At 39.2% G+C, this 11996-nt stretch overlaps 1 protein-coding gene across 1 annotated transcript; it reads left to right on the forward strand.

Annotated features, from left to right (window-relative positions):
* Positions 1–1843: 1843 nt before the first annotated feature.
* On the forward strand, positions 1844–2467 carry LOC114184502. The gene is made up of 2 exons (XM_028071811.1): positions 1844–2015; positions 2118–2467. Exons 1-2 carry the CDS (start codon positions 1844–1846, stop codon positions 2465–2467), a joined length of 522 nt encoding a protein of 173 aa, XP_027927612.1.
* The last annotated feature ends 9529 nt before the right edge of the window (positions 2468–11996 follow it).

Raw genomic sequence — 11996 nt, forward strand, 5'->3', positions numbered from 1 at the left:
ATTGCATATGTGGGATCTACAAGGCTTCTAGTGATGCTTTAAAGGTGGGATTGCTGGGTTCCTTGAGTTGTGGCTCAGAACGTATCCCTTGAGTTGTGGCTCGGGATAGGGGTTAAGCACGTGGTATTCCTTGAGTTGTGGCTCAGAATAGCATCTCTTGAGTTGTGGCTTGGGATGGCAGATGAACATGCGGAACCCTTGAGTTGTGGCTCGGGTTGGTGAGTGTTGCCGGTGTGAGTGTGCTGGTTGTGGCCAGTACGGATGGGTCCAGATAGATTGCCCTCCTCAGTAGTTGGCTGACGAGTTTGGTAGTCTTGGGACAATGCGAACTATGTTCGTATTTGGGAACTCCACCTGGCGTTATGGTGTATGATCCATAACATGGTTTCTCGCACGTGCTCTATCGGTTGTGGCCGATAGGTATGGTAGCAAGTCATCTTGAAGTAATCACTAGGAGAGGTAGAACACAAAAGTTATGGCGTGGTTATAAAACATGGTACTCTAAGGATTGTTTGGGGATGATTAAATATAAATGTGTTTTATATGATGTATTGTTTTTATATGTATTATTTGCTAAGCTCACCCTATCTGCATGTGTTTGGCGATGATCGTGTATGCGGTACACGGGAGTAAATGTTGTTGATGTAGGTGGCTCAGGTGATGCATAGGAGCGGATAGGGGATGGACTGGGGAAAAACTATTGTTTATTTTCCTTTGGCTTTTGAAATAAGATGTAAACCCTTACGAGATTTTTATTAACATGTGTTTTGTGATTATGGACTTGAACTTTTGTTGGTTAATTAATAAATTTTGAATTTTCCCGCGTTTTGGGAAAATGAGGTATTATTAACTGCTGCGTATTTTAAATTATTGCTTTTATTTATTTATAAATTCGTAATATCCTGACGGGATGTTACAATTGGTATCAGAGCAATGGTTTTCAAAATGATTTTTGGGGTCTGTGGGTAGAGCTTATCGTGTTACGCTAGCGTGACTAATTATTTGTGCTATTTTTGGATGAGAAATCCTAATTTTGAGCTGTGTGTGTGAACAACTGTAATATGTGGCACGCACAAGCTATGACTAACAGGAGGAGAAAGAACACGATTGGAGCTAATGACATAGCTCAAGTGATTCATCGCATGGTGGACGCGATGCAGCCCACAGTGGCGCCACCTAGAGTCATAGTGGCACCTACCAGGCCGATATCTATGGAGGACTTCATGAAACATCGGCCGGCTAAGTTCTATGGCAAGGCCACTCATGACGAGGCAAATGCTTAGATGCGGGAGTGCGAGAAGATTTGTACAGTGCTGGAATGCACGGATGCTCAGAAGTTGTCATTTGTCATGTTCCTTCTGGTGGCAGACGCGGAGTACTAGTGGCAGGGGATGCAACAGTTGATGCAAACCTGTGATGAGCAAGTATCCTAGGCTACCTTCAGGACGAGGTTCTTGGAGAAGTACTTTCCAAATAGTGCGAGGCACGAGCGGGAGGCAGAGTTCCTTACCCTCTAGTAGGGAACTATCACCGTGCAGGCATACATTGGGCGATTCGAGTACTTGTCATGTTTCTACTGGCCGGTAGTTACAGAGGAATGGAGGTGCAGGAAGTTCTAGGGCAGACTGAAACATGAGCTATGCCGCTTCATTCTGCCGCTCCAGATTAGAGAGTTTCCAGTTTTGGTCGAGCAGAAAAAAATTGTGGAGCAGTTAGAGACGTGATCTAGTAGGAGAGGGAGACAACAGAAGATTGCTCCATATGTCAGATCACAAAAGAAACCATATAGCAGGCCATTGACTACCTCCAAGAGGCTACAGTGCTATAACTATGGCGGGAGCATATGAGGAGGAACTGTACTATACCTACTAGCAGTTCAGGCGGAGGTAGTAGCACTGGTAAGTGTTACGTGTGTGAGCAAACTGGACACTTTGCACGCCAGTGTCTTAACAGAAAACCAGCTGGGGGTACACAAGCTAAGAAACCTATCGGAGATCGACCCAGAGCACCGGGGCGTGTGTTCACCTTGACGACCACCGAGGCAGCATAGATAGGTAACCTAGTGTAGTTTTTGTGTTTGTTGTGTAACCATGAGGTTGTGGTGTTGTTTGACTCAGGAGCCACCCATTCATTCGTGTCTAATGAATGCGTGAGGAGGCTCGGACTTGCGATGCGAGAGCTGGGGTGTGAACTGATAGTTGCGACACCAGCATCTGGCGAGGTTTCCACCACTTTCGTGTGTGTGGGGTGCCCTATGGAGGTGGCAGGGCGCAGGTTGAAGTTGAATCTTATTTGCCTGCCAATTGAGGGTTTAGACGTAATTCTGGGCATGGACTGGCTGTCGAGCAACCATGTTGTCATCGATTGCGGGTGGCGTAGGGTAGTGTTCCCAAATATAGCTGGGTTGGAGCTTATCTCATCTAATCAGGCTGTGAAGGAGATTGAGGCGAGAGCTACATGTTTATGATAGTGGCTCATGCGGAGAAGATGAGTACGACCGAGAAAATTAGCAGGATTCCAATAGTGGATGATTTTGTAGATGTTTTTCTGGATAAGATTCCTGAGTTGCCTCCTAGCAGGGATGTGGATTTCTCCATCGATCTCATCCCTGGGGCTGGGCCAGTTTCTATGGCACCGTACAAGATGGCACCAACCGAGCTAGCTGAATTAAAGAAGCAGATTGAAGATCTACTTGAGAAGAACTTCATCCGACCGAGTGCATCACTATGGGGGGGCCCCGGTTTTGTTAGTGAAAAAGAAGGACGGTAGCTCCAGGTTATGTGTTGACTACCAGCAGCTGAACAAGTAAACGATAAAGAATAAGTACCCGCTACCGAGGATTGATGACCTGTTGGATCAGTTGAGGGGAGCTGCTATGTTCTCGAAAATAGACTTGAGGTCTGGATACCATCAGATCCTATAGAAGACCGCTTTCAGGTCGCGCTATGGTCACTACGAGTATGTGGTGATGCCGTTTGGGGTGACCAATGTGCCGGCCATATTCATGGATTATATGAATAGGATTTTCCGGCCATATCTGGATCAGTTCGTGGTAGTGTTTATTGACGATATTCTGATCTATTCTGAAAATAGAGAAGAACACGCAGAGCATCTGAGGATGGTGTTGGGGATTCACAGAGAACATCAGTTGTATGAGAAGTTATTGAAATGTGAGTTCTGGCTGGAGGATGTACAATTCCTGGGCCATGTAATCTCGACCCAAGGAATAGCAGTTGATCTGCCAAGATCGCGACAGTGGTGAAGTGGGAGAGGCCACAGACAATTACAAAGGTGCAGAGTTTTCTGGGTTCGGCAGGGTATTATCGGCAATTCGTGGAGGGTTTCTCCAAGATGGTGAGTCCTCTAACACAGCTCACCAGAAAGGACCAGGCCTTCTCGTGGACATATGAGTGTGAGGCCTGCTTTGAAGATATGAAGAGAAGATTGACTACCGCACCAGTACTGGCAATCCCTGACACGACTAAAATGTTTGAGGTATATTGTGATGCCTCGTATCAGGAGTTGGGTTGTGTGCTGATGCAGGATAAACGACTTGTGGCCTATGCATCGAGACAGATGAAGGTGCATGAGAAAAATTACCCGACGCACGACTTGGTGTTAGCGGCAGTGGTGTTTGCCCTCAAGACATGGAGGCATTATTTGTATGGGGCGCAGTTTCAGGTATACAATGATCATAAAAGCTTAAAATATTTGTTTGATCAAAAGTAGCTGAATATGAGGCAGAGGCGTTGGATGGAATATCTAAAGGACTACGACTTTGAGCTGTTATACCACCCTGGTAAAGCTAACGTCGTAGCAGATGCCCTAAGTAGGAAGAAAGTTCATGTGTCGGCCATAATGATTAAAGAGTTGGAACTGATAGAGTAGCTACAAGACATGAATCTAGGGCTGGATATGGGGGCAGGACAGATACGGTGCAGTATGCTCAAGATCACTATGAGTTTCTAGATGAGGTTCGAGTGGAACAAGGTAATGATTGGGAGCTGCAATAGATCATTAGTGAGTTGGGCACTAAAAAGAGGAAGGACTTCAGGATGGGTAGGGACGGTATCCTACGGTTCAGGGAGAGAGTGTGTATGCCCAACAGTAGAGTCTTGAGGAAGATGCTCCTAGATGAGGGGCATAAGAGTTGTCTTAGCATACACCCAAGTATGACTAAGATGTATAAAGATTTGAAAGCTACTTTCCGGTGGACGGGCATGAAGACAGATGTGGCTGATTACGTCGCTTCTTGCTTCGTATGTCAGAAAGCAAAGATTGAACATCAGAGGCCAGGTGGTATGTTGGAGCCTTTGGATATTTCACAGTGGAAATGGGACAGCATTTCGATGGACTTCATCTCACACCTGCCGAGGTCGGTGAGAGGGCATGACTCCATTTGGGATAACTATGGATAAACTAACGAAGTGTGCCCATTTTCTGCCGATTAATTAGAAGATAACTATGGATAAACTGGCAGAATAGTATGTTAGAGAGATTATCAAATTACATGGGGTACCAACGAGCATTGTGTTGGATAGAGACCCGAGGTTCACATCGAGGTTCTGGCAGTCACTGCAGAACGCCTTGGGTACTTAGCTGAGAATGAGCTCTGCCTACCATCCTCAGACAGATGGACAGTCAAAGCGGACTATACAATCGTTGGAGGATCTGCTAAGGACATGTGTATTGGACCATTTGGGTACATGGAGTGATGTGCTGTCGCTGATAGAATTTACTTATAATAATAGTTATCATTCCATTATTGGAATGGCGCCCTACGAGGCTCTGTATGGTAGGAGATGCAGGATACCATTGTGTTGGCAGCAGGATGGTGAGTCAGTGGTTCTTGGGCTAGAGTTCTTACAGCAGACTACTGAGAAGGTGAGAGTGATTAAGGATCGGATGCACGCAACTCAGAGCAGGCAGAAATCTTATGCAGACAAGAGGATGAGGCCGCTTGAGTTTGAAGCAGGTGAACACGTGTTTCTTCGAGTGACTCCTATAGCATGCATTGGCAGAGCACTTAAATCGAGGAAGTTGACTCCTTGATTCATCGAGCCATATCAGATCACGAGGAGGATTTGTCCTGCAGCATATGAGATAGCTTTGCCACCACACTTGGCAAACTTGGATAATGTTTTCCATGTGTCGCAGGTGAGAAAATACATAGCAATAAACTTTATTTTTCTTTTGCTAATGTTAACTTTGGATGGAATTGGAAGGGGTAAAGGAAACCCTAACTTGAATCAGCAGCCAAGAGTGGCTATAACCACAATTCATAATGAGAAATGAATGGCCATTAACACATAATTAGGTGCATTTTCGTTTTCATCTTTGGACTAGCTTAAAGCACTAGTTTCAAAGGCAAAAGTGAGGGTTTAGGAAAGGTTTTGCAAGGCTGAAAATATACCTAGAAAACAGAGACGAAAATCAAGAGTGAGGGGAGTGTATATGTGTGTGAAACTAGTGCTGCAACTTGGAACTTTGAATGCATATGTGTGATCTACAAGGCTTCTAGTGATGCTTTAAAGGTGGGATTGCTGGGTTCTATGAGTTGTGGCTCAGAACGTACCCCTTGAGTTGTGGCTTAGGGGTTAAGCACGTGGTATTCCTTGAGTTGTGGCTTGGACTAACATCTCTTGCCTTGTGGCTCGGGATGGCGGATGAACACGAGGAACCCTTGAGTTATGGCTCGGGTTGGCGAGTGTTGCCGGTGTGAGTGTGTTGGTTGTGGCCAATACGGATGGGTCCAGATAGATTGCCCTCCTCAGTAGTTGGCTGACGAGTTTGGTAGTCTTGGGACGATGCGAACAATGTTCGTATTTGGGAACTTCACCTGGCATTATGGTGTATGATCCGTAACATGGTTTCTCGTACGTGCTCTATCGGTTGTGGCCTATAGGTATGGCAACAAGTCATGTTGAAGTAATCACTAGGAGAGGTAGAACACAAAAGTTATGGCGTGGTTATAAAACATGGTACTCTAAGGATTGTTTAGGGATGATTAAATATAAATGTGTTTTATATATTGTATTATTTTTATATGTATTATTTGTTAAGCTCACCCTATCTGCTTGTATTTGGCGATGATCATGTGTGCGGTACACGGGAGCAGATGTTGTTGATGCAAGTGGCTCAGGTGATGCTTAGCAGCGGAGAGGGGATAGACTGGGGAAAAACTATTGTTTATTTTTCCTTTGGCTTTTGAAATAAGATGTAAACCCCTTACAGGATTTTTATAAATATGTGTTTAGTGATCATGAACTTGAACTTTTGTTGGTTAATTAATAAATTTTTAATTTTCCCGCGTTTTGGGAAAATGAGGTATCACACAACAACCCATAACTAGGTTACCTGAGCCTGTTACCTCTGCTCTTGACATCACATACACCTGACCTACTGCTTGAGGCTTGTTGCCTACTTTCCTGTACTGATTTTGCGCAGGAGTCTGAACTAGAGCACGTGTCACTGCCCTCGCAAGGGTGGGGTAATCCTTGCCAAAGTGGCCTTCCTTGCCGCAGTTGTTACATCTTCTGAAGCCTTCCATTTGCGGGCACACAATCCTCATATGAGGGCCTCCACACCGGAAGCACTAGACTCTGTTCTATTGTGAAGGAAAGCTCCTAGACCCTTGGGGCTGATGGTTAGGTCTATCATACGGTTTCCTCTTCTCCTCATGCCTGGGTTTGGACCCAAATGGCCCACCAACCCTCTACTGCTGCGGACGCTGAGTCATCACCAATTGTTGTTGTTCTAGTGATGCTGCCTGTCGCTGCATCAATGTCTTATGTTGTTGCATCATGGCAATACTCTGCTGATTCATGGCAGTACTCTGCTGATTCATAGCCAGAGCTTCTATTGCTCTGGCTATGTCTGACACGTCACCTTGAGAAGATTGAGACTTTCTACGCGGAGGTGCCATATCAATGGCACATAGGAAAACCATTAGTCAGACTTGATAAAACAAGAAACTTAGCTAAAGATACTTAGAAAGACACAAAGAAAGCTAAGTAGACACACAAGTCCACAGACTCTAAGGAACGACCACTCTGATACCATGAATGTAACGTCCCATTTAAGTAATAAGATAATTAAATGAAAACATTACATAGAATAATATAAGAAGCTAAGTCAAGGAGTATAACGTCGCTCCTACAAGTATCCAAAGTACTTTAAAGGAAAGTAATCAAGGGCACACCACGATGCCGATACAAAACAGGGTAAAGGGTCCAAAGTATTCAAAATACAGGGCCAACATAAAGTGGTACATGGGGCACATGCCTAAAGGAAGACACAAAAGTAGAATCCAACTCAGAGCTATGCAGCAGAATCCAGATTTCCCTATTGACCACGAGGATTTCTCGCATCTGCTCACATCAATAAATTGATGATCATCGCAAAAAGAGAAGACCACACACATAACAATCAAACAAGCAAAGGGTAAGCTAGAGTAGAAAATAGTTTATCATACAATTACATACACTTTCATAATCCAAAATGCATATGTCAACCAATCATGCTATGACATGCATACAATACACTAAGACTCAAGACACGACTCATCTGGATACAAATAATTAGTCGAATTCAGCGGATGCTTACACTTGTGGTGGACTTTACTGCTCTACCCATCCCATACTCATCACATGCTAAGATCATGCCAAACTCATCACTCACAACCCATATGCCATTTTACTCCTGCATATTCACTCATCTCATGCTTTAACATAACAATCCAACTTAACAACACATTATGCAAAAAATTTTGGGATTTTAGAAATAAAACTACAACTTGTGTAAAGCTCCAAAAATTTTGTATTTATATCCAAATAAAACAAGAACCAACTTAATTGAATAACTATAAAGAAAGTTATACACCAAACAAGCAACAAAGGTCAATGTTGTCAACAACCAAACTACAGTGATCTTGCGATAAAACTTGCTCTCGCTATAGAGCTCCGATTCAAGATCCAACCAATCAAAGTCAAGAACTATGTATTAAGGATCAACTGTTAAAATATTAGCTCGATCCAACGGTTAACAAAGTAGGAACTTTCATTTTACGAAAAGTGTGCAATGTTTTCAAAAAAAGAGTAGCGCCACATCAATCAAACATACTCGCACACCATACATTTTTATTCGACCAACAGCCTCAATCAAGCATCACTACGATACAAACAGACCAAAAATCGGCAAAATAACTTTAAAAACATAAACTTTAGCTTCCCTTACCTAGAAAAAGCTAGTAGAATATTCCAACACTCAAGCAAGTGAGTACTACCAGCCACAGAGCAGATTCACGAGTTGTAAAACAGTGGAATACATTCAAAATGGGTTACCATGGTGAACCCTTGTTAGAATCATGATGACAGAGCTGGGAAGGAAAAAAGGTACGGTGGAAAATCAACTTACATGCATTAAAGAATGGAGTTGAGCTAACACGAAAAAGGGTAAGACCCAAACACTAGCAGAGCTTCTGTGGAGAGAAAAGGGAAGAGTGAGAGCACTGATTTTGACAAGTGAGTGCAGAATGAGGGACCTTGACTGCTTTACAGGCCTTGACACCCTATGGGCCAACCTTCAGGCCTAACTGATTAGAAGCAACACTTAAAAATAAAAGCAGAAAATAACTGAGTCTTACAACATGAGTTTCAATATAATTTCAATAGGAGTAAAATGGGTATATACAATTTTTTTCGGGTGCAAGAATTTTAATATTATTTCAAAAAGAGATAAAATAGGTATTTACAATTTTTTTGTCGGGTGCATGATTTTTAATATAATTTCAATAATGGTTAGAATGATATATACAATATTTTGGGGGGTGCAAGAAGAAAAAAAAAAGGAATGTGCATGAAAAATTAGCTTAGTTAAAATTATAATTATCCCCGAATGTTTTGTTCGAAATTTTCCTTTCTCTACTTCCATAGTAGGCTATTTTGTTTCTTCTTTTTTTACGTAAATTGTAAAATTCGAAACAGTTATTACGGATGTGAATAAATTTTTATAAAATTACGGACATGGACACTCGACTTCGTTATAATGGTCAAAACGAATTTAATTAATTAAGGTGTACACTTTGGTGGATTTGTTTTTGTTGCAAATTAAAATGGTACCATAATGATGTGGAAGGACTTCAACATTGTCCCATGGCTTTATTCACAAAGGCGTGAATTTTAACTACAAACCTATTATAGTGATCAACTACGTGAATAGCCTACACTCTATGCATACATATTTGATTTGTAGAATAAATAATAAAAGAGTAATATTATAAATAATTGGTGATGTGCTTATATAGATATTGGCAAGAGTAAATTAAATTAAAAATGAGGTTTATTTATAAATTTCTAATTACCATATTATTATTAGGCTTTCCATGCAGATTCTAATCAATTCCAAATATTATTATAATATTCTTGAATTATATAGTTTAAAATTATTTGTATAAGATAATCTAGAATAATTATATTTAAATTATATAATTCATAATTATATTTTGGATTATGTATTTTCGTTCTAAATTTACTCAATCTAGAATAGTTTTCTAAATTATCTAATAACTATAGTTTAAAATATTTAATCTTATTTTCGATTACAAAACTTAGAAAAGTAATTGAGATTATATAATTTAAAATATATTTTGGATATATATTATAATGAGAGTAATTTAATCATTTTGTATATCATGAATCTCTAGAGAAAAGAAATTATGAAGGTTGGAACGAAAAAGTCCTTTTGTTTAATGAATATATTTAAGGGAGAGAATGGGTTACAACCTATGATGCATTAATAATTTAACTTGGATCACATATCCGTGTTTGACACATATCTGTGTCCGACACGTATTCGTTTTCGATACTTTGGGATACTTTATTGATATTTATTAATGAAGTATCTAATTTATAAAGTCGTAGGAGACAACAAGAAAATATTTGAATAATGTCAATTTTAGTGACAAAAAATAATTAGTCAATATATAGTAACTAATTTAGGTATCAATTTAAAAACTAAAATTATTGCCAAAAAAACTAAAATTATAATTGGTCCCTAAATTAATAATTAAAAAACCTTTTTTTTGTGTTAGTGTGTCCAAGTGGAAACTGGTAATAGAGAGCCTATCGATTAGTACATCATGGAATAAAGAATTGAGACAAGGTTGAGAAAGGGATGAACCTGAAACAAAAGAGGAGTTGGCTTACAATATTGTTGTAGAGCATGGGGAGCATGGACACAACTGATGCAATATGAGCAGTTTTGAGATAGTTATCACAATTTATGTAAGTTTTCCTTTATTTTTATTTTGGTTTAAGTGACAGAAAAATGAGGGAAATATAAATAGGTTATTCGAATATAAAATCGGGGTGACAAATTGTGGGTACAATTCAAAATCTTTGTTAACCTCATGAACAAAAGAAATAACAAATCTAGTGACGAATGTAGCAATTTAGGTCACTACTTTCACAGATTTCTTGAATCAGTTTCTCTTTCATCCTTAGTAATGTACTTTTCTTGCAATTTACATTTTTGTAAGCACTCTACTTCATATTCTTCTTCATCTATTTCTTCTATGTTTTAATCTTTGTGCTCTCCACCCATTATTCCATCTTTAAATACAAAAAAACACAAAAATATGATTGTTGGAAAGAAATGTATGAATTCTGTATTGAAATGCACATTAAAAGAGAATTTAATGAATTGTAATTATGAAACTAGTCCATAACATTACTGAGTTACATATTAATTTTGTTTTGATTGTGGAATCTTACACATCAACAGACTTTAATTTAGATTGAAAAACAATAGTTGGCTAATCTAGCTGATAAAAAATCTACATCGAGTTGATTTGGTTTACTTAAAGTACATTAAACATTTATCAAACAAAAAATCCTCTAGAAATACTAACTAAAGATATTAGCTAGTCTAATATAAATTTTCCAAAAAGTGTTAAAAATATTTAAAAGTATTTTCATATTTATCAAGTATGTTTCCTTTACATTGATTTATTTATTTATTTTTTAAATTACTTAATAAAAATATTTAAGCAAGTATATAACTATATATTTGTTAACTAATAAACATATGGATGAGAGATAAATTTCACACCCATTATATATTGAAAATTGAGATAAATGTAAATTTTTACTTCAATAATGTAATAGGTAAAGATAAACTCACACTCACTTTATTCATTCATCATTTTTATTCGTTAGAGGGAAAAATAATATGACAAATTTATAATATATAAATAAGATTTTTAATGCATCCTTCACACATTTAGTAGGTTTGATACTTGTACATATTTGACACATATAATCATATTTTTAGTAGGCCCAAAAGTAACCAATAAACTAAGGATCCAAGTATGAGATCCATATGATGTATTAACTACCTTGAAATAAAGAAAAAATAATGTTTATAAGATATATGATTTTATGTGATATATGTTAAAAATAAAACCCATTGATATTATTTATATGTTAATATACACTGGATATCCATAGGCCTAAAAGGCTTTAAATATATTTTACTCACAAATACTCAATGAAATATCTCTTACTGATTGGGCGTCAAAGAGTCTTTGTAAGTGGACTTCCTCATCGTGGTGACTAGAGCTCGGTCACACGTTAACAACTTGGTTACACGTCAACAACTTGGTCACTGTTGGACATTTCATGTCCACCGTGGGGCATAATCCTTACACAAACTTGAATTCACTTTCCAAAAGAAGATGCACATGATATATCAATCCAATGAATACAAAGAAACCTACTAATAGAGTCTCACCAAGGCTTCCCACGAAAAACATTGACCCAAAGCAATGCCGCCATTACTTTGCTTTGAAACCCAAGGTCACATTGCCTATCAAAGGTTACAAGTAATAATTGAATGGTATGAAATAAGAGAGCTAACGAACCTCTTGGGGATGCTTAAGGACAACTTAACACTTAATCTTTGCTCCCATCTACCACGACATTTTTGGCTCACGATTG

The sequence above is a fragment of the Vigna unguiculata genome, chromosome 5 (assembly GCF_004118075.2).
Source record: "Vigna unguiculata cultivar IT97K-499-35 chromosome 5, ASM411807v1, whole genome shotgun sequence".
Classification (NCBI taxonomy): domain Eukaryota; kingdom Viridiplantae; phylum Streptophyta; class Magnoliopsida; order Fabales; family Fabaceae; genus Vigna; species Vigna unguiculata.